General features: G+C 44.7%; 1 protein-coding gene across 1 annotated transcript; it reads right to left on the bottom strand.

Annotated features, from left to right (window-relative positions):
* On the bottom strand, positions 1–23,308 carry CCT7 (chaperonin containing TCP1 subunit 7). The gene is made up of 12 exons (XM_064268730.1): positions 23,166–23,308; positions 11,441–11,594; positions 9,436–9,542; positions 7,727–7,852; positions 6,658–6,710; positions 6,158–6,329; positions 4,512–4,676; positions 3,516–3,704; positions 2,725–2,822; positions 2,214–2,346; positions 1,278–1,484; positions 1–389 (listed from the first exon to the last, which is right to left on the bottom strand). Exons 1-12 carry the CDS (start codon positions 23,169–23,171, stop codon positions 168–170), a joined length of 1,632 nt encoding a protein of 543 aa, XP_064124800.1. The 5' UTR covers positions 23,172–23,308; the 3' UTR covers positions 1–167.
* Positions 23,309–23,918: the final 610 nt, after the last annotated feature.

Genomic DNA, 23,918 nt, shown 5'->3' with positions numbered 1-23,918 from the left:
TGCAAAGATAACTCTAGGCCTTATGTTTTATTTAAATAACCTCCAGTGAGAAGAGTGGACCAATTACAACCCCGCTTCCTTGTAACATCAATTAACCAAGACGGGAGACTAAACTACACACACCCTGCAGCCAGCCTGTCAGCCAATCGCACGATGAGTGGGATGTCTCAGTGCGGGCGGCTACGGCCTCGGCCCCTGCCACCTGGTGGGGGAGCATCCACAGTCGAGCGGGGGTTCTTGATGGTTTCATCTACAGACACGATAAGGCACGCAGCCTCAGAGGCTGCCGTCAGGGCGTTGATCCGCACCATAGCTGGCTCCCACACGAAGGCCTCAAAGTTGTCAGCAATGTCCTCGTTGTTGATGTCCACCCCATACCACATGCCCCCCTGAAAGAGTGGGAACACAGAGAATAGGTCATATAGAGCTGCTCCCAAATTTCTTCCTGCACACCCTCCACGAGGCCTGGTAACTGCTGGGATGCTCAGGTTTGTGACAGTGTTGCCCTGAGCGCAACTTCCCATGGCACCACAACAGGAGCCGGCAAGTGCACCTCGAAGCAGCCCTCCCCTGCCAGCAAGTCCCTTCACACTCTGGATGTGCTGACCGCACAAGAGCTCTGGGGTCCTCTCCCAGGCAAACTGCTGTTCTGGGGAGGCTACATCCTCAGGCCACCTTAGCGACATGTACCTAACCGTGGTTCTCAGGAGAAACGAAAATGCAGACTTTCCAAAACACTTTCCAATTCCTTATTTTATCACACCATTGCTTCAACTAATCCCCATTTTACAGATGAGGAAACTGAGACACAGAGAGGTATAGCAACTTGCTTAAAATCCTAACACAAGTCAGAAACAAGGTCCCTCATTGAGTGCTGTAGTTATGGTGCTAAGCACTAGACAGACATACCACGTTCAACAAATAGAGAAACTAAATTCTGAGAAGTTTAAATAACCAGCGTGAGCCCACAACTTGGAAGTGGTGGTGCCACGGCTAGAACCCTGGTCACAGGATTCCGAAGTTCCTCAGGGTTCCTCTCCTAAGTGTTTGGCTCCAGCACCTTGAGGAATGCTCATTGTCTTGGTACAAGCACTGGAAAAGCCTGGAACCTCCAGTCCTGGCACTGCTTCCCCTGCCCTCAGAGGCAGTAAGCTGGTACTGGGATTAGTTCCAACTCTGCCACCTGGGCCAAGCACATAGTCTTAGGAGACGCACCACATCCTTAGATCTAGCCCTATCCACCCAACCCTTGGGCTCTAAGGACAGCAAGGACCCACCTGGGCATGCCGGGCCCGCAGCTTGTTGAGGATGTTTGTGGCATCAAAGCCAGCATTGTCACACAGCTGGCGTGGGATAATCTCCAAGGCTTTGGCATACGCCCCAATCAGCAGCTGCTGTTTTCCCGGGATGGTCCTTGAGTAATCCCGCAGGTATTTGGAGAGCTCCATCTCAATGGCACCACCACCAGCCACCACTGAATCATTCTGCAGAGACCAGACCCACATTTTAATGCCTCTGGCTCAAGTTTCAGCCATGGCCAAGTCGGGCCAGACCAGAAAGAGTGGTTCCTCATTCTTTTCCCCATCCTGAGCCCCAGGAAGCCCAGACACGGCCCCTGCTTGCCAGCTTTGCCTAGCATATCCCAATCTTGACCCAGTGAGCTTGATGGTTTTTGACCATCTTTAAGGTCACCTAAGCTTGAGGGCACTGGCACAATCGTTAGGATAGCTGACCATATCGGCTCCAGTTTGCCAGCAAGAACAAAGCTTAGTAAGTGCCCATCATCAGATCAATGGATAAACAAACTATGGCACAAACACACAATGGAATACTACACAACAACAAAGAATAATGACAAATCTGCCAAACATCTGAAAACATGGATGAATTTGGAGGACATTATACTGAGTGAAAAAAGTCAATCACAAAAGGACAAATACTATATGAGACCACCATCATAAAAAAAAAACAAGAAAAGGCTTACACACAGGGGGGAAAAAAAAAGAACAAATCTTAGCCTGCAAGGCAGCATGACCTATTTTTGAGAGACTGAGGCTCAGTTTCTCTGGATTTATGGGGCACATTAGGGCCCTCCATACCACCAAGGGAATGAGAGTTTATATACGGAAGGAATCACCATGCGAACGCAGGGTCTTATCAGCTAGTAAGGGAGAGCACACAGTCATGCAGGCAGGAAGCCACCAGCCCACTACCTTGATGGCCCTCCTGACGATCATGATGGCATCATGCAGGGACCGCTCTGTCTCTTCCATAAACTGCTCAGCACCGCCGCGGAGGATGATGGTGCAAGTCTTAGCCTTGGGGCAGCCAGTGAAGAAATTGTACCTACACTCAGGGTCAAACCATAGAGACGTGAACTCTTTTATGTCACCAACCTGCCACGCTCCGACTTCACTGCCAACCTCTCCTGCCACTGAGCAACTGCTCTTACGTTCTTCACTAGGGTTCCCCAAACCAACTGTAAAGATATTTTCTTGGCAAAGCCTGGGGCTGTACCATCGAGGCATAAAGATTGTGAAGACAGACTTTTGATCCATCTAGACCTTCTTTCCCCCTTAAACACTGCATCTGGGCTCTCTGTGCCCCGCAAAGAGCAGCACATGCTGTATGCCACACCCACAACATGGCAGAAGGCCAGACCTGGGTTATACAGGGAAGGCTCAGGAGACCTCAGCCAACAGGTAGCTCAGGCCCATGGCTTACCTCTCGCCTCCAATCTGGGTCTCCTCAAAGACCTGGCAGCAGCCAAGCACATCTGCTGTTAGAGCATTCACGCTGGTCTGGATTGAGCCTCCACAGGCCTGAGGAGCACAAGGCAGGCAAAACCATTAGCAGTGACGGCTCCCAGCAGGGCTAGAAATGAGTTTCCTGCCACCTAGTCTCAAAGCCAACTCCCACGATAGGTTCTGCCATGGTGCCCCAAATCCCTCTGTGCTGGGTAAATCACTCTCTCCCTTGAGCCTTACTCCCTCTGAAAGAGCAGAAAACAAAATACAACTACAACACATAAAGGGCAAACAGATCTAGTCAAAAGGAGTGGGCACCCCTTCCCACTTCACTCAATACTACTTCCTGCAAACTAGAATGCTCTGGCCCAGCAACTGAACCCAGGAGGAGAGTTTTACACCTACAAGTGTCTTTTAGGATGCTCAAGAAGAAAGGGAAGAAACTGGCTATAAACATCAGTACTTAGGCTAGCCCAGCTAATCACAGCATTACCACTAGGCTCCTGCATACACCAAACTAACTTCCTGCCTTGTTTCTATGAGACTAAAGCAGTCTGCATTACTGAGCATACACACGTTAGAAATGAAGTGGGTCCGATAACATCTTTGAGGACCAGGTTTAACCAGGAAATCCTTCATGGCAAGAAAAAAAAAAAAAGACCTGAGAGAATAGGGCTGAATTTGCATGCCGACCTGACAGCACTCTATCATTCCAGGGGTAAATGAAAATCCCACCCGAGCCAAGAAGCAGCCTGTGAAAGCTGTTACCATCATCGTCCTCTTCAGATCCTCTTCAGGCACGCGGCCAGCACAGAACATGTCCCTGTCAGCAAAGTACTGGGTAGCCACATCCCCAATGGGGAGTTTGGACAAGACGACTTTGGCTCCAGAACGATGGATCTTCTCTAACTTGTCATAGAGAATGTTCCACTCAGCATCAACGATTGCCTGATAATCCTAAACAAAGAGCCAGAAAAGTGTGCGGACCCTCTGAGGGTGGAGATTAGCATATATGGCAGGCTACTCAAACATGCCGATTTAGCTGAGAATTCACAGAGGTAAGACAGAATAGCCCCTTCTTGATCGAAGCAAACATGGAAGCCCAAAAAGAAGATAACTTAAGAACCACCAGAAACTTTCCAACACACAAGTGGAAAGTAACCCCAGGGCTAGGACAAACTCCAGAGCTGGCATTGCCAAGGCAGGAGCAAGTCTGGCCTGGATGAGTTCTAGCCTTCCTCTGAGCCACTGCACCCATGTAGTTCCCAATGACAAGACCCCTTTCCCCAAAGGCCAGTCTGTGGTGGGGACACATTTCTCAAGAGCATCTGCTTACAGCTGAGTGACACAGCTACCTCCAGAGGCAGCCCTGGTAATACCAATGAGACAATGAGAGGCACACACGTGTCACTATGGCGTTGAACCCAGTCTAGCAGGAGCCCAAAACTGCCCACACAAACTAAACCAAAATACTGTGCAGGCTGTGTGCTGGAGTGCCCTACCTACTCCCCCCCGGGGCCATAGCATACATCTCTAGGAGGTCTTATCCTAACCAAATCTTTTCAGGTTGAGGTCACTCAGAGAGTACAGAGTGAGAAAAGAACTGGACCTAGTATTTAGTTATCAATATTTAGGGGGCCAGGCAGGAGAAAGGAGCCCACAAGAAGCCTGAGAAGCAAAACTGGGTCCAAGACGCCTTGAAGATATCAGGATTTGGCCCAGGAAGCTGCCCATTTCCGTGCACTGCCAGCTGGTGGTGCTTACCTCCACCGTGTGAACTCGGACTTCAGCATTATCTTTCTCAGCTTTCAGCTCAAGCTCAACGTTTAAAAGTGCAATTGTGGGATTCTCGTACTTTTTGGGTTGCATTTCAAACCCAGCATAAGAGAAAGTCTTCTTGAATGCAACGCCAGCTACTAGCTGGGACTCCTGTTTTTAAAATTAAAAAAAAAAAAAAAAAAAAAAGGTTCAACAGTTCAATACTGGCATGTGTCACCACTGTAACAAAGTGTTTCATTACCAAAAGAGTTGGGAAAAATCAATTAAAAAAACAACATATTTTAGTTGTTCCTTTAGTGGAAGGAAAACCATTCAGTTTGCAGTTACTAAGCATGGTAAAGGCCTGTGTGGGCCGTTCTCTAAGACTGGCCCCTGAAGCACTTCCCAAGAGATAAATGATGTTATAAGAGTCCACACACTGCCAGGAAAGGAACCAAGCAGGGACAAGTAAGGCACAGGCTGTCCAATGCCAGTCGCATTTGTCACCCAACCCTCTAGCCTCCTCCTACTGCCTGCACCTCCACAAACCCCGACCTGTAATGCACACGTATAGACACACCACAACACACGTGCTAAAGTCTGGCTCCCCATATCTCAACCCCTTGTTCCATAATAGAGTTTCCTGTGGTTTGGATTTCACAACAAGACATAATAGAAAGCATGCTGCACTTGAGACTGGTCTCAGCACTAGCAGTAAGCTCAGGTTCAAATCTTGCCTCTCTCTCTTACTGAACGACCAAGTCACTTTCCCTCCATAATAACAGAATATTGTGGTCAATGTCTTTTAGATTCTCCGCCAGTGCTAATCTATAATTCTAAGCTACAATACTACAGCCCATTGGTAAACAGTATTGTCCCCAACTTCTATCTGCTACGTCATTCGAATCCATGGCCTCCTAGAGAGCGATGCCTGAGGTTAACCACGATGGATGAGCAGAAATTAGTCGAGCCAAGAAAAGGAAAAAAGGGGTGTTCCCAAGAGGTGTGAGGCAGTGTTGTGGAATCGAGGAATGAAAGAAAAGCCATTTAAAACTGCCAGAACATGAAGTACACAGCAGGGACTAGCCGGTGAGGAAGGAGAGGAGGTAGACAGGGGCCAGTTTAGGAGAACCTTCTAGGCCTGGCTCTTATCCTGCAGGCAATGTGGAACCATGGAAACGTTTACATGCAGGGCAGTAAGCTGGGGAACTTTGCCATGCAACATAAAGTAGAATGGAGTTGGGGATACAAGACCAGAAGGATGACCACTGCCATGGTGGTCCTGGGAATAAATAAAGAGGTGGATTAATAACAAATCAGTGGGTAAAATCAGACAACAGTGACTGACAGGTTGCGGGGAATCAAAAAGATATGCAAAATTGATCCTAGATTTCTGGTTTAAGTGGCTGAATGAATGACAGAGATAGCCACTGTGACAAGGAACGGAGAAAACGCTATAGGTTTGGAGGACAAGACGATGAGCTCAGTAGCAGTTAGGTACAGGAGAGTGGTTGCATCTGTGGCAGGGGTGGAGGTAGAGGAGACCTCCTTTTGACTGTAGACCCTAGTGTGTGTCCTCCTCTCCTCCTCCATCAAGTTGTCTGAAGGGGCAATGTGAAAGCAGGGCCCCCTCAGGAGCCCAGCTGGCTTACCTCTAGGGCTCCCCCCTGCACTTTCTTGATTCCAATCATTTTGAGCTGTAGCAAATCATCAAGCATCATCACCGCATCAACCACCATCTTCGCGAAGAAGGCTTTCTGCTGGGAGATCAGCTTGGAGCTCAGAGCGGTCATGGCACACTTCTCCAGCAGCTTCCTCTGCTCCCTGGCACACGAGGGCAGGACCAGCATTAGGCCTTGAAAACCCCTCATCTCATTCTATTGTAATGTAGAGGTAATTCCTCTTCCACCTCTAAAACCAGCCCTTCCCAACTTCACTTTCTGTGTCTTTATGGCAGATTATCAGTGACAGATGGTGACTGCAGTCAAACACCTCACAGTCTATAGCCTCTTTTGTGCTGTGCAGGCTGGGGCAGTCAAGGGTCTGGCGAGAGCCCAACAGTCCCAGGCCTATGTAGGGATCGCAACATGCTTCTGCATCCAGTTAGACTGCAGGAAGTTTATGGCTCTGACAAAACCCACTGCAAACTTACACTTTATCTTCCTTCTTCACGGTCACAGCGATCTCTTTGATCTTGTTAACTGCCTGCCAAAACAGAAGTTGAGTGAGTCTTTCATGCTGAAGGTAAACTGGAAAGTGGATCCCAAGGTCTCTTGTTAGTCCCTAATCTGTTTACTCCCAAATATTAAACATTTCTACCCTATGGCTGAAACATCTCTAGGTTTTGTAGCTGCCCAGAAGAACATAAAACCCTACAGTTTAGAAAGCCCCAAAAGTTACACAAACATAGAGTGGACATAGTTTTGAAGAACCATTAGTATGTTTCCCGGATCTAGCACTGGACCTCAGGTAGTGGACTAAAACACGAGTGGAAACACACCAGGACGGTAACCAAAAAACCCAAACGCATTGCCATCGACTCTATTCCAACTCATAGCAACCCTACAGGACAGAGGAGAACTGCCCCATATGGTTTCTAAGGAGCACCTGGTGGATTCAAACTGCCAACCTTTTGGCTAACGGCCATAGCTCTTAACCACTATGCCACCAAGGTAGATTAAGGCAAAATTCCTGGCTTACTAAAAGCACCTATGACAATTTCTAGCATATTACACTTTATGTCTTTTCAAAAGCACCCCTCTTACATCACATTTTAACGTCACCACCCTGACAAGGTGATAGTAAGGGGAGAAAGTAGGGCATAGAGGTATTAAGCAACTTGCTCTAGGTCACAGAATGAAGGTGAGAATGGTGAATAAAGGCTAGGTCTCAGGATGCCATGAAGTACTTGATAAAAACAAAACCAGCTTTCATTTACTGAGAGCCTATGATATGTCAGGCACTGTGCTAGTCACTTTATATGTACCACCTCAAAGAGATGAAGCTCAAAGAGATTAAGTAACAGATCTAGTCAAATAGCAACCAAATGGTAGAACTGAGATTCAAACTCCTCTGAGGTTGGTCAAGGATGGGAAGAGAATTCAGAAAATGCTCAAGGAATACTGTTTGCTAGTCCCTTGTTATTCCAGTAAAGACATCATCCTCACTAAAAGAAATGCGAAGATCCCCAGTCACGAGGCCAGTTAGCCCGTATTCCATACCAACTGGGTGGCAGTGCGGAAAGCTCGGATGATGATCTGGGGGTGCAAGCCTTCCTCTACATACGGTTTCACCTGCTTGAGAAACTCCGCAGCTAGGAGGGTCACTGAGGTGGTGCCATCGCCAACCTGGAAGAGAATGACAGGAAATACATGTTTCACAGCTAAAGTACTCTGCTTTAGAAAAGCTGGCAGCTCGAACTCAGCAGCCTCTCCGCAGGAGAAATATGTGGCAGTCTGCTTCTGTAAAGATTACAACCTTGGAAACTCTATGGGGGCAGTTCTACTCTGTCCTATAGGGTCACTATGAGTTGGAATAAAGCTCCCGAATGCCATTTTTAGGGAATCTACCCATTTAAACCAGACACCATTTAAATGAGTGTCCAACTGTTTTCTGAAAACATAGGCCTTTCCACAAGTAGAAGCAAAGCGATGGTAGATAGGTATCCGTCTTGTCAAACGGTCCTGGACTATAAAGGTCAGGCTCGTTCTCTAACGAGGGCCGATTTGGACAATCAGATTTTTTCGGATATGAAATCACACATGAAAATTAACTGAACACCAATTTACTATGTACAAGGCACTGCAATGTTTAAGACAGTCCTTGTCATGCTTACAATAAAGGAGATGGTATCTCAGATAACCACAGTTATAAGAAGCGTGAAATATTTGTTAAACAGTACAAAGTACTGCAGAAGTTTACGAAAAGGTAATTTCTAGCCAAATCCCACTAAAACAAACCTCTCAGGACCAGCTAAAGTTCTTTACCCCAAGTCCTTCAGGGTTTCAAGGCTGTAACCTTTCAGAAGCAAACTGCCAGGCCTGTCTTCCGAGGTGCCTCTAGATGTACTCAAACCACCAACCTTTTGGCTAACAGCTGAATGCTTAACTATCTGCACCTCCCAGGGATTCCACACATTTTATAGTACTTGCCAGTACACGGATCATAAGCGAGTTCCATTCTTAAGTGTGTCTCTAAGTTGAATTTGTATGTAAATTGGAACAGTTAGGTATGATTCCTATCTAATGTCAGTTAGTCAAACGCTTGTCTTAGAACATAAAAAACATTAAAGAAACACCTGCAGATACACTAAAATATCTTTAACATAATAACACAGTAACATTAATTATGTATTGATGCACAGTGCAAAACAGTGCCCGCTTGTTATCACAAACCATCGTATGTACCTCGGGTTTTTTTCAGGCCTTGTAAGGGCTGGTTTTTATCTATGGGTTGTACATAAGTCAGAAGTTAGTACCCGGGGACTGCCTGTATTCTTAAAACGTGAATCTGTCTTTCTCAACATTTATTATGAAGACTCCATTGTTACAAGTAAAGTAATTTTAAAAAAGGTAGACTGAAAATCTTAGGATTTCCATCCGCATATTTTAAGGTGACAAACAGATCAGAGGTAAAATTATTTTCCTAGCAACTCATACGAATGATAACACATGGCCCCTTCCTAAGACCTCAGGCAGCAGGCTTAGCTCTAAAGACCACTGCCATTCACCACTATGTTAATGAATGTGAAAAGCTACACACATAAACTTCAAAAGACTATTAATTTCATCTGAATATTTTTACAAGCATGTATTATTTGTGCAATTACAATTTTAGATGTAAAATCAAAATGTTTTTTAGAGACAAAAGTGAAGGAGCATGTGGGCATATGTTCCACCCTTCATTAAAACAGACGATTGATTTTTCCTACCTCAGCATCTTGGGACTTGGCTATGTCCACTAAAGTCTTTGCTGCAGGATGGACAACATCAAGCAGTTTCAGAATTGTGGCTCCATCATTAGAAATGGTTGCTTTGCCTTAAAAGGAACAAAAAGTAAAAGTTTTATACTTTCTTTTTATTATTATTTTTATTGTGTTTTATAAACACCTTGCTATATACTCCTAATTGTTCTTCCCCTAATGAGACAGCACACTCCTTCCCTCTCTCTTCACATCCATTCAGCCAGCTTCTGACCCCCGCTGTCCTCTCATCTCCCCTTCAGACAGGAGATGCCAACATAGTCTCATGTGTCTACTTGATCCAAGAAGCTCATTCTTCACCAGTATCATTTTCTATCCCATAGGCAAGTCCAATTCCTGTCTGAAGAGTTGGCTTTGGGAATGATTGCTATCTTGGGCTAACAGAAGGTCTGGGGACCGTGACCTCTGGGGTCCTTCTAGTCTCAGTCAGACCATTAAGTCTGGTCTTTTACGAGTACTTGGGGTCTGCATCCCACTGCTCTCCTGCTCCCTCAGGGGTTCTCTGTTGTGTTCCCTGTCAGGGCAGTCTTCAGTTGTAGCCAGGCACCATCTGGTTCTTCTGGTCTCAGGCTAATGTAGTCTCTGCTTTATGTGGCGGTTTCCGCCTCTTAGGCTCATAATTACCTTGTTACACTCCTTTCTTAAGTTCTGTCTTCTAGTTGGACCTGGAGCCTGTGTACACTTTCTTATGATGGAGCAGAGGGGATCACGGAAAGGAATGATGGGAAAGGAGGCCAATCTGATCTTTTTATACAGAGTCCTCTATGTACAAAGGGGCACCTAAAATCCTAAGCTTCCAAAGACCTGATTCTCTTTGAACAGCGCTTAGCACAGCTCAAAGAGAAAATATTAGAAATGTAGAAAATATTTTTAAAATGAGAACAAGTGATCATTTAGATATTCTTAACACAGTCATCATCCTAATAGCTCACATGCAATAAATATGATGAAGTATAAAGGGGAATTTTCTCCCTGCCTCACCTTCATATACAATGGAGCAGCCACAGGCAACCTCAAATGGTTCTTGTTAGAGATAAGGCAGATACAAAGAACTGATCTTGTAACTCTCATAGAGTGGCCCAATATCCAAATTTGGAGAACCCTTTGTGCTACACAATCCTTCGATGCGGACAGCCCTCAGTCTAGACTCAGTGAGCCGTAAACAAGACATTTGGGAGGCCAGGGTTGCTGCTAAGAAGATGTGGGACATCAAACTACCACCTTGCAGCACCACGGCCACAAGGTTCCAGGCCCTCACAGTCCACAAACTGTCGTCTGCCACATGCTCTGTCAGATGAGAGGGAGGTTTGAGTGGCAGCTCAAGCCCGAATTCTCCGGTCTGGATTCCCAGGCCCTATACTATGGCCCCATGGTACCCATCCAGCCAGCTCTCATGTGCCTCTCCAAAATGCACAGGCCACACTGCTCTGTGCTCACTTCTCCACACATCCCTGACCACTGAAATGCCCTTTCTTCTACTTATTTGAGTTTGCCTCATGCCTCCAGCCCCAAGTCCTCTCCTCCATCTCTGAGCTCCAAGGGCACACAGAGCAGGTCTACTCACTCCCAATTCACTAGCTTGTACTGCTCTCTGATCCATGGTCTCAGGCTGCATCTCCTCATAAGGCAGCAGGCTCCTGAATCCCCTTCTCCCATATAGTCTCACCAAACCAAAAAAAAAAAAAAATCACTGCCACTGAGTCGATTCTGACTCATAGCAACCCTACAGGGCAGAGGACCCTGGGATTCCAAGAAGCAGCTGGTGGATTTGAACTGCCAACCTTTTGATTAGCAGCCGAGCCCTTATTCAGGATGATGTATGGAATGGGGCACTTCTGAGTTAGCAATACTACAGATCTTAAAAGCATGGATTTTTTATGCCAACCTCTTCCAGCCCGTATACTCCCCAGAGTATCCATCTCTGCTCCCAGGCCTGAAGGAACAGCAGACTTACCTCGGCCATCCACAATGAGCTTGTCCATGCCACGAGGGCCCAGAGTGGTTCTCACAGCCTCTGCAATCACCTGGCAGGCGCTGATGTTACTTACAAGCTGGGGAATGCCTTGCGAGCTATCGGTCCCCTCTTTCAACAGGATAACTGGTGTGGGCTAGAGAAAAAGAGCAATTGATTTCTTTTTAATATGCCCTACCATAATCATCTATATTAATGAGACTCCAGGTGAGAGGAGGGGGAAAAAAGCTCCCACCTCCCTGTAACAGAATCATCTGGAGGCTTTTTTAAGACCACATTCCCCATGTTCCACCACAGCCATTCCCCAACCAGCCTCAACCTCCAAAGACACTACCATGACCACAGCACACCCTACAGATGTGCTAGAAAGGAAAACGGTTTGAGCAACACTGATCTAGACTAAAGAACAAATCAGATCACGTGCTCTCTGGTGCCCAGCTAAACGGGCACAGCCTTCCAACTTCTGTGCTAAGGAATTTGGTCACAGCCAGGAGGAAGCAGGACGTGCTCAGCACTCACCCCCTGCAAAACATCCACTGGTCTGTATTACAGCTCCATCCTGAAGAAGGAGAAGGGGCGTTGCTGCAAAAGCCAAGATGCCAAGAGCTGCCGGTACTGTCCTGCAGGTGCCCAGGCTGGCAGCCTTCCCAGTGATGCTCAGCCAGAGAGTAAGAAAACAGGCAGCGAACCAAAGAGCACCTCTGTCTTGCCTCACAAAGGGACAACAAATATAATTCATACTGTAACGTTTCTACTCCTCCTTACGTTCTCATGCTGGCATCATAAAGCTTCCTGGTGACTAATCTCCAGCCGGAGACCCCAGACATTTTTCTCTATTTTGCATTAGCCCCTAGGACAGGCACTATCCTCATAGGGGCTTAATTTGCAGACCTGCTTTAGAAACTCTGGGAAGACAGGGAATATCTGCTTACTTCAAAAGGCCTTCTTAGACATCTCTGCTCCAGTGCCATTAGTACAGATACTAATTTCTCAGAGTAGAAAACCAAAGTTCTCTCTGCACACCAGCGTAAGCCTTCAGAGATGAGCTCATGAACCAGACCAAGTCTTCCAAATCAGTGTTCACAGCTAATATTTTTTTATGTGTGTGAAACAGAACATAGTAGGTAAATATTATTTCAAAACTTTTGCTAATTACATGTTATGTTGTTAGCGGGCTGTGGTTTAAAATTTCTTTTACTTTGGACTGCCTAAAAACCGGATTGAAAGCCAAGGCCCTAGTCTACTCCTAGGGGTACTTCAATGATCTGAGCAGGGAAAGCACAAGGCTGCCTCAATCTGTTAATGAGCGAGGAATTCACATACCAGGAACAGAGTCCAGCAATCCATGGGGCTGACTGACTCCCTATTAACTGGGCAACTCCTTAAAAAGTTCAGCCCACGTGGCCAGTGTAGATGGAGGGTAGTGAGAGCAAGACTGCAATAAGGCTGAAGAGGCAGGCAGGAACCAGGTCACAAACAGACTAGCAGGTCATGGAGGGGGTTTAGATTTTATTTCTACCACTAAGGGAAGTCCTGGAAAAGCTTTAAGCAGAGGAATGACACAGTCTGATCTGCATTTAAAAAACAAAAGAGCTTTGTAGAAAATGGGTAAAATAGAGTATATAAAGACATAAAAACGGAAGCCCCAGAAAACATAGGCATAAAAGAGTGGGGACAAAGAGGGTTCTGACACTTTGTACCATTTATTTTTGTAACCACTGTGCCACCAGGGCTCTTTTTCAACTTTTTTCTAATAATCATATTGTACCTTAGTCATTTTTTTAAAAAATTTTTTAAAGAAAGTCTGTGAGCACTAAACCCATACCTATCAATAATTACGCTGAATGTAAATGGACTAAGTGCACCAATAAAGAGACAGAGAGTAGCAGAATGGATTAAAAAACACGATCCGTCTATATGCTGCCTACAAGAGACACACCTTAGACTTAAAGACACAAACTGAAACTCAAAGGATGGAAAAAAACTTATCAAGCAAACAACAATCAAAAAAGAGCAGAAGTGGCAATATTAATCTCTTGACAAAATGGACTGCAAAGTTAAATCCACCACAAAGGATAAGGAAAGGACACTGCATAATGATTAAAGGGTCAATATACCAGGAGGACATAACCATAATAAATATTTACACACCCAACGACAGGGCTCCAGAATACATAAAAAAAAACTCTAACAGCATTGAAAACAGAGATAGACAGTTCCACGATAATAGTAGGAGACTTCAGCACACCACTTTTGGTGAAGGACAGAACATCCAGCAACAAGCTCAATAAAGACACGTAAGATTTAAATGCCACAATCAACCAACTTGATCTCATAGACATATACAGGACACTACCCAACAGCTGCAAAGTGTACTATCTTTTCCAACACACATGGAACATTCTCCAGAATAGGCCATGTATTAGGTCATAAAGTAAGCCTTAACAAAATCCAAAACAGTGAAATATTACAAAGCATCTTATCTGACCATAAAGCCATAAAAGTAGAAATCAGTGACAGAAAAAGCAAGGAAAGAAAATCAAACACACGGAAACTGAACAACACCTTGCTCAAAAACTACTGGCTTATAGAAAAAATTAAAGAGTGGAAAAAAAAAAATTCATAGAATCAAATAAGAATGAAAATACATCCTACCAGAACATTTGGGACACAGCAAAAGCAGTGCTCAGAGGCCAATTTATAGCAATAAATACACACATTCAAAACAAAAGGGTCAAAATCAAAATATTAACCCTACAACTCGAACAAACAGAAAGAGAGCAGCAAAAGAAGCCCTAGAGCACCAGAAGGCAAACAAATAAAATTAGAGCAGAATTAAATAAAATAGAAAAAGAACTTAAAGGGTTAACAAGACCAAAAGCTGGTTCTCTGAAAAGATCAACAAAATCAATAAACCACCGGCCAAACTGACAAAAGAAAAATAGGAGAGGAAGCAAATAAACCAAATAAGAAATGAGATGGGCAACAGCACAACAGACCCAACTGAAATTAAAAGAATCATAATAGAATACTACCAAAAATTATACTCTAACAAATTTGAAAACCTAGAGGAAATGGACAAATTTCTAGAAACACACTACCTACCTAAACTAACACAAACAGAGATAGAACAGCTAAATAAACCTATAACAAAAAAGGGCTTGAAAAGGTAACCAAAAAACTTCTAAGACAAAAAGCCCCGCCCCTGACAGTTTAACTGGAGAATTCTACCCAACTTTCAAAGAGTTAACACCACTACTACTAAAGGTATTTCAGAGTACAGAAAAGGACAAAATATTCCCAAACTAATTCTATGACACTGGCATTTACCAAAACGAGGTAAAAAAAAAAAACCCCAGTACAAAGACATCACAAAAAAAGAAAATTACAGACCAATATCCCTTATGAACATAGATGCAAAAATTCTCAACAAAATTGTAGCCGATAGAACTCAACAACATATCAAAAAAATAATAATTCGCCATGACCAAGTGGGATTCTGGAAACCCTGGTGGCATAGCTGTTAAGTGCTATGGCTGCTAACCAAAAAGTAGGCAGTTCGAATCCACCAGGCACTCCTTGGAACCCTATAGGGCAGTTCTACTCTGTCCTACGGGCCCCTATGAGTCAGAATTGACTCCATGGCAATGGGTATTTTTTTTAAGTGGGATCCATACCAGGTATTCAGGGATGGTTCAACACTAGAAAAACAATTGGAAAAAAAAAAAAAACCACTGCCATCAAATAATGCATCACATAAATAAAACAAAAAACAAGAACCAAGTGATCTTATCAGCTGATGCAGAAAAGGCATTTGACAAAGTCCAACACCCATTCATGATAAAAAAAAAAAACTCTCAGCAAAATAAGAATAGAAGGAAAATTCCTCAACGTAATAAAGGGCATTTATACAAAGCCAACTGCCAACATTACCCTAAATGGAGAGAATCTGAAAGCATTCCCCTTGAGAATGGCAACCAGACAAGGATGCCCTTTATCACTACTCTTATTCAACATTGTGCTAGAGGTCCTAGCCAAAGCAATTGGGCTAGATAAAGAAATAAAGGGCATCCAGATTGGTAAGGAAGAAGTAAAAGTATATTTGCAGATGGTCTGATCTTATACACAGAAAACCCCAAAAAATCCACAAGAAAACTACTGGAACTAATAGATTTCACCAAAGTTTCAGGATACAAGATAAAACTACAAAAAACAGATTTCTCTACACCAACAAAAGAGAATTTTGAAGAGGAACTCTCCGAATCAATACCATTTTACAACAGCCCTCAATAAGATAAAATACTTAGGAATAAATCTAACCAGAGGCATAAAAGACCTATACAAAGAAAACTACAGAACACTACTGCAAGAAACAAAGAGAGACCTACATAAGTAGAAAAAACATTACCTTGCTCATGGACAGGAAGACTCAACACTGTGAAAATGTCTATTCTACCCAAAGGCATCTACAGATACAACGCAATCCTGATTCAAATTCCAATGGCATTTTTAATGAGATGGAGAAACAGATCACCAACTTCATATGGAAAGGGAAGAGGCCCCAGATAAGTAAAGCATTGCTGAAGAACAGCAACAAACTGGGAGGCCTCACACTACCTGATTTTAGAACCTACTATACTGCCATGGTAGTCAAAACAGCCTAGTACTGGTATAACAACATACACGTAGATCGATGGAGCAGAATTTAGAATTCAGACATAAATTCATCCACCTATGAGCAGCTAATACTTGACAAAGGCCCAAAATCCATTAATTGGGGAAAAGATAGTCTCTTTAACAAAAAGTGCTGTGACAGGGTTAACTGTGCTGGTGGAAGAAAAGAGCTGTTAAAAGACTACCATCTAATGTTGGCATCTCCTGCCTGGAGGGGAGATGAGAGGGTGGAGGGGATTAGAAGCTAGGGAAAACGACACGGAAAGAGAGAGTGGAGGGAGCGAGCAGGCTGTCTCATTAGGGGGAGAGTAATTGGGAGTGTGTAGCAAGGTGTATATGGGTTTTTGTGCGAGAGACTGACTTGATTTGTAATCTTTCACTTATAGCACAATAAAAATTATTTTTTAAAAATTACAAAAAAGAGGGAAAAAAAGTGAAACCGGATAATACATAATCTTCATCATACTCCCCCCCACAATCTCATTTGGAACCCCTTCCTGAATGAATGTATAATTTGTTATAATATTAATGACTTTCCAACCTTAAATTTCTATTTACTTCTGGTGAACTGTGAAATATTAGGCATTAATTTTCTTAGAGTTTAGCAGTTTAGAGCTCTATTTATAACAATAAACAAAATCAAATTTGGTAAATTAAAAAAAAAAAAAAAGACTACCATCTAGAAGTTAGGTAAACAGGAACCACACCCTGTCAACAGGAGAAGGTTGAAACAACCAGTGAATTTTTTCTTAGTGTTTTTCTAGTTCCCTTCCCCTTTACAGGTTCCCGGACGTGCAGAAGAACAAAGTGTGACCACTGTTTACCCTTCCTTAGTACTCCGAAGATCGCAATGTAATGCCAAAGATCAGTGTGCTTGTGGTATACCCCATAAAAAGTGATGCCAAGGGTTGCTGAAAGGACTCCACCTTGAATATCAGCAGGTTCCATCTTGAATTCCAGATGCACAAACAACCTAATTAACATGCACCACCATTTTGAGAAGTACTCGCCCCTTGAAAGAAATCCACTAAAACAGTCATTACTCTATTGTCTCCACTGAACCCGTATGAGCCCTAGCCTTGCTCCCCTTTTCAAGTCAGCCTTTTGGAGAGGCTTAGTCCCCCACTGACTCCTTTTGCTTGACTCAGGCAAAATAAAGCTTGCTGAAGATAAAGTTTGTCTTTCACATGAATTCTTACTCAGGAAAAGACAAGGACCCTTTGTATCAGATTGGCAACTAGTATCAGTCCTGGCATAACTGGACATTCAGCTGCAAAAAAATGAAACAAGACCCATACCTCACACCACGCACACTCACTCAAAACGGATCAAAGACCTAAATACAAAATCTGAAATGATAAAGATCATGGAAGAAAAAACAGGAGCCCTAGTACGTGGGTAGCATAAACAAAATACAAAACATTACTAACAATGCACAAACACCAGAAAAGGAACTAGAAAACTGGAAGCTCCTAAAAATCAAACACTATGCTCGTCAAAAGACTTCATCAAAAGAATAAAAAGACAACCTACAGAAGGGGAAAAAAATTTTGTGGCTACCGCAAATCTGATCAGCGTCTCATCTCTAAAATCTACAAGACACTACAAAACCTCAACAACAAAAAGACAAATAACCCAGTTAAAAAAATGGGCAAAGGATACAAACAGGCACTTCACCAAAGAAGACTTTCAGGTGCTGACAGGTACTTGAGGAAAAGCTCACGATCATTAGCCATTAGCCATTAGGGAAATGCAAATCAAAACTACAATGAGAAACCATCTCACCCCAACAAGGCTAGCACTGATCCAAAAAACACAAAATAAAACACTTATACACTGCTGGTGGGAATGTAAAATGGTACAAACGCTTTTGAAATCAATTTGGTGCTTCCTTAAAAAGCTAGAAATAGAACTACCACATGATCCAGCAATTTCACTCCTTGGAATATATCCTAGAGAAATAAGAGCCATCACATGAATAGATATATGCACACCCATATTGACTGCAGCACTGTTCACAATACCAAAAAGACAGAAACAACCTAGGTGCTCATCAATGGACAAAGAGATAAACGAATTACAGCATATTCACACAATGGAATGCTACGCAAAGAAAAATAACGATGAATCTGGGAAATAGCTCATAGCACGGATGAATCTGGAAAGCATTATGCTGAGTGAAATTAGTCGCAAAAGGACAAATATTGTACGAGACCACTATTACAGCAACTCAAGAAAAGGTTTTAACACAGAAGAAAACATTCTTTGATGGTTATGGGTATGGGGAGGGAGGGAGAGGGGTATTCACTGACTAGATCAAAACCAAAAACCAAACCCATCGCCGTCTAGTCAATTAGGACTCATAGTGGTCCTATGGGACAGAGGAGAACTGCCCCACAGGATATCCAAGGAGCAGCTGGTGGATTCGAACTGCTGACCTTTTGGTTAGCAGCCTGAGCTCTTAACCACTATATTACCAGGGCTCCCACTAACTAAATAGTAGACAAGAATTATCTTAGGTGAAGGGAAGGACAATACACAATACAGGGGAAGTCAACACAACTGGACTAAACCAAAAGCTAAGAAGTTTCCTGAATACAATCAAACACTTCTAGGGACAGAGTAGCAGGGGCAGGGGTCTGGGGACCATGGTTTCATGGGACTGCTAGGTCAAGTGGCATAACAAAGTTCATTAGGAAAATGTTCTGCATCCCACTTTGGTGAATGGTGTCTGAGATCTTAAAAGCTAGCTAATGGCCATATAAGATGCATCCATTTGCCCCAACTGACCTGGAGCAAATGAGAATGAAGAACACCAAAGACACAAGGAAAATATTAGCCCAAGAGACAGAATGGGTCACATAAACCAGAGACTCCATCACCCTGAGACCAGAAAAACTAGATGGTGCCTGGCTACCACCAATGACCGCCCTGACAGGGAACACAACAGACAGTCCCTGACAGAGCGGGAGAAAAGTGGGGTGCAGAACTCAAATTCTAGCAAAAGACCAGATTTAATGGTCTGACTGAAACTGGAGGGACCCCAGAAGACATTAGCCCAGAACTGAAACCGTTCCTGAAGCCAATTCTCAAAGATTAAACTGGACTGTAAGACATAAAATGAGACATAAAATGATACCCGTGAAGACAGTGCTTCTTAGCTCAAATAGATACATGAGACTAAATGGGCAATTCCTGTCCTTAGGTGAGATGAGAAGGCCAAAAGGGTTAGGAGCTGGTTAAATGGACACAGGAAATTAGGGATGGGAAGGAGTGTGCTGTCACATTACAGGGACAGCAACTAGGGTCAGATAACAATGTATGTATAAATTTTTGTATGAGAAACTAACGAACTATAAACTTTCACTTAAGGCACGATAAAAAAAAAGAATAACTGTCAGATAACCCTTTAAATCTGGGGCCAGGCACGGTACCTTGGATACTTTTCCTGGCAGTGACCCAGTTCTGGTGGCAAGAAATGGCTTCTCCTAGCATTCTTTCCTGCCCCTTAGCTGGCCTGGTGCCTGGCACCTTCTATAAGGGAACCCCATCATCTCCCAGTCCTGCTACATCATTCCTTATGGTGGCCTCGAGTCTTCTCTGCTGAGTCCATCTCTGCTCTGGATGGAGTATCACACTTTAAATAAAAAATCAACTTCAGACTCAATCCCTTCCTACCACCTTCAAAAGGTTCTTTCACCAATTCAACAGGCTGGCTTACCCAATGCTTTTGTAAATTTTTTCTCACCTCATCCTTGAAACTGTTGTTAGTTGCTGTCGATTGCAACTCACAGTGACTTTGTACATGCAGAACAGAACTGCTCCATAGGGTTTTCAAGGCTGTGACCTTCCTATTGGAAGCAGATCACCAGGCCTGTCTTCCCAGGCACTTTTGCGTAGGTTCGAATCACCAACCTTTGAGCTAGTAGTCAATCGCTTAACCATTTGCGCCACCCAGGGACTCCATTTGAAATCATATCCCCATCTAAAAAGAGCCAACCTGCCACTTTTTACCAAAATCACTTCCTTAGCACAAAGCCAGCAATTCTTCAGAGCCCCAATTCTCCCCAAATTTTCTCTACAAAAGCTAACAGGAGTAACCTGAACAGGGGATCCTACAACTCTCCTTTCACTTACCCTTGCTCACAACCTTTACATCACCATCCACTTTAATGTATGAGCTTCCCAAAGGTAAGCACTATAGCAATCTCCATTTGTAGAACGGCTAGATTTGGCCACATGCGAAACAACATTCAGCAGCTTTTGGTGCTGAAATTTCAACCGTTACATAAACTAGAGGGGACACTGGTAATTCAGTGATAGAATTCTTGCCTCTTACACACCCAGAAACCACCCAGTGTCGTCAAGTCGATTCACACAAGAGACTCAAATTCAATTCTTGCCAATGTACCTCATGTATGCAGAAGATGTGGCAGTCTGCTTCCGTAAAGATTTATAGCCTTGGAAATCTTATAGGGTCACTATGAGTCAGAATCAACTCAGTAGCAGGGCGTTTGGTTTTTCTGGTTTGCACCCCATGTGCAGTCGCCACCAGTTTGTCACTGGAGGCTTGAGTGTTGCTACGATGCTGAACAGGTTTCAGCAGAGCTCCCAGATGAAGAGACTAGGAAGAAAGGCCTGCCACTCTACTACTACTAAAAATCAGCAAAGAAAACCCTATGGATTTTAACAGGCGTTTTCTTCCACTGCGCACGACATCACCATGAGTCAGGGCCCAACTTGACAAAAGCCAACAACAACATCATATACTAGAAAGTGCTTGATACAAGCCATGAAATAAGATAGGACTGGCTTATTTCATTAAAGAGTTGGCAGTATGGTGACACTAAATACACTGAGAATTCAATTCTTAAGTACAAATCAAGGACTTGGAAGCAGCTGACCGCATGTTCTCCAAGTTCCCCATGCTTTGTAGTCCCAACAGAAACGACAGTCTGGGTAGAGAGATCCTATGGAGAGGTAGCAGAGCTGGACTGAGGCAAGCCTTGTCAAGCAGGACCAGTCCTTTTCTATCATATTCCCAGGGCGATGCAGTGGTTAAGAGCCACAGCTGCTAACCATAAGGTCAGCAGCTCGAATCCACCAGGCATTCCTTGGAAACTCTATGGGGCAGTTCTACTCTGCCCTACAGGGTCGCTATGAGTCAGAATCGACTTGACCACAACGGGTTTGGTTTTTTTGTTGTTGTTTTCTTATTACCCTAGAAGACTTTTAGAATATCAGAGAACAATCTGATGACAGCAAGGAGGATCCTCGGTGAAAGTTTCACATTACAAAAGGAGGAGACATCTAAACAATCAAAAGAGCAGGGAAACAGGGTCAATCTGGCAATGATGAGTAGGGGTCCATTCAGGAAAAACCCAAGTGCAGTGGTATGAAGTCCCCTGGTGAAGGGTTTAATTATCAGACAGAAGAACCTGAGTTCTGATTCCCAGTTCTCTGAATACCAACCTAAACTCTTATGGTAGCCTTGGCAGTAGGATAGACTACAGGGAGGAAAAGGAAGTAAGCAACCACCTGGCTGAGTAATAGCTAACATTTACCGAGTGCTTACTACATGCCAGCCATGGCTCTAAGCACTTTACATACATTAATTCACTTAATTCTATACAATACTGTACTCATTGCTATCTCTTCTGACTGACTGAGGACCAGAAATTAAGTAACATGTTCCAAGTCACAGCTAGTAAATGGGAGAGTTGAGTTATAAACCTAGACATTCAATATGGCTCCAGAGCCCTGACTCTAAACAGTTATTCTATGCTGCCTCTGTCCAGAAAGTGAAGACCATGTCAATAATAGGTAGTGTTGAAGGTGGATTGAAGAAGGATGGTGCCAGAGGTCCAAAGTGGGGAGAGGGTTGCAGATAAACTACAGGTTCCTTGTATCTTGGGCACAACCTGGGTTCACGGGGCATTCAGTAGCAGAAGGAACACCTCAAAGGTGTCAGTCATACATCTACCAGGGCAGGGAGAAGCGGCAGGGAGCCAGAAAAGAGGACGAGTCAGACCGAGAGGCCAAAATGAATGAGAAAACTGCCAGGTGCACAGGGGAACAATAACTTAAGAGTTTTGCCAGCAATAACCTCCTTAAGAGCTGACCTCGTCCAACAGCAACTCAGTAGATAACTACCTAAGTTTGGGAAACAGGGAAGGAACCTGCAGCTCCGAGATAGAGAAAAGGGATGTTGTGGGAGGGGGAGAGCTCCACGATCCCCCAGTCCTCTATTCTAAGGAAAAGACCCAGAGTTAAGGGCCAACTAGAAAAGTCTAGTCCAATGTCGCACCAAGAGGTCGGGGGTCACAGCCAGGGTCTTCCAACCTCTGAGTGCGGTGTTCCCGTCTACCCTGCCCATTCTGGCTAAAGAGCTGCACCTCCTGCGACAAGCTGAGCCTGGTACATTCAATGGGCATTAAATATACGTTTATTTAAGGAATGAATGAGTGTGTGAATGAATGAAAATACGAGCGGAGGAGTATTTATGCTGTCTCAATTTATGCTGCACCGGATAGGCTGGGGGACAGTGAGCTACCATAAAGTGAAACCCTGGGCTCGGCCAAATGTAAGGTCCCCATGCTGCCTCTGCCCGTTCTAGGAAGCACATAGCGTCTTTACATCCAGCATTCTCAGGGGCAAGCCAGCTTCCCAGCCGCCAACCGCAGAAGCACGCCCAACTGGCACTCCTTTCACACAAATCTCGATGGGGGACCCCAAAAACGGGGTGCCCCGGTCCACGACGCGGGCTCGTGGCCCCGAAGCACCCTGGGACTTGTAGTCCCCAGCCGATCGGCCAGAGCCTCCCCTGGAGCCCTACGCAGCCCTCGCCAACGGCCCCTGCTCGGTGCCCTAACCGAGCCAGGCCGCTGCGGGCCGGGGTCGCCCACAGGCTGCGGTCGGGTGGACACAGAGCTGGTGCGCAGGAGGGGGCTTTAAGGGATGGGTCCCGGCCAGACGGTGCCAGCCACGGGCAGGATGGCAGCGGATGGCGACGGATGCGCGGGACTCCACTCACCATCATTTTGGAAGCTTATTTAATGGCCCGCTCCTCCTCCTCTCTTCTCTGGGTCCCGGCCGTCCGGCAACCCCACAATGCCTCGCGCCAAAGAAGTTCGCAGAACCTTCGTCAAGGCGTTGTGCCGGGAGAGGAAGGGGACGGGCCACTTCCGCCACTCTATGGTTCTTCTACCACAGAGTCGGCAAGGCTAGAAGGGCCAGAGGCTGGGCTTCGGAAGGAGCTGTAGGTCCGGCTACCCGAGGCCTTAATTACCGAAGCTTCTCCGGATTCCGGTCGTGCATTTTTCTTCTCGGTGGTGCAGGCTTCTTACTCCGCCCCCGTCACCTACTAACCCTGATTCCGCCCCGATCCCCCACTGGACACCAGACCAAGGAATGCAATAAACGCGTGCATTTATTGAATGCTGTGAAACTGGCCTATGCTAAGTAAGCGCTTTTCGTAAATGAGCTCAATCCTAACAACCCTATTGCCTGGGTACTATTATTATACCTAGGGGCCGTGGTGTTGCAGTGGTTAAGCGTTTGGCTGCTAACCAAAAGGCCGGCAGTTCGAGTCCACTAGCCGCTCCCTGGAAACGCTGCCAGGCAGTTCTATTCTGCCTTATAGGGTCGCTAGCTATGAGTCGGAATCGACTCAACAACGGGCTTGGTTTTTTTGTTTGTCTTACTATTATACCTCTTTTCCAGATGAAGGAACTGAAGCTCAGAGAGGTTAAGAAATGGTGTCCAAAGTCACAGTTGCACACAGTGT

Source organism: Loxodonta africana, chromosome 15, assembly GCF_030014295.1.
Source record: "Loxodonta africana isolate mLoxAfr1 chromosome 15, mLoxAfr1.hap2, whole genome shotgun sequence".
Classification (NCBI taxonomy): domain Eukaryota; kingdom Metazoa; phylum Chordata; class Mammalia; order Proboscidea; family Elephantidae; genus Loxodonta; species Loxodonta africana.
This window is presented reverse-complemented; position numbering and strand designations above follow the sequence as displayed.

What these genes read in the sequence shown, in the direction of transcription:
- CCT7 (XM_064268730.1), bottom strand. An exon ending in CCAAGTCCCAAGATGCTGAG is followed by an intron (nt 7,853 to 9,435) that starts GTAGGAAAAATC and finishes ATTCTCTTCCAG; the next exon opens with GTTGGCGATGGCACCACCTC. An exon ending in TCCGCACTGCCACCCAGTTG is followed by an intron (nt 6,711 to 7,726) that starts GTATGGAATACG and finishes CTGTTTTGGCAG; the next exon opens with GCAGTTAACAAGATCAAAGA.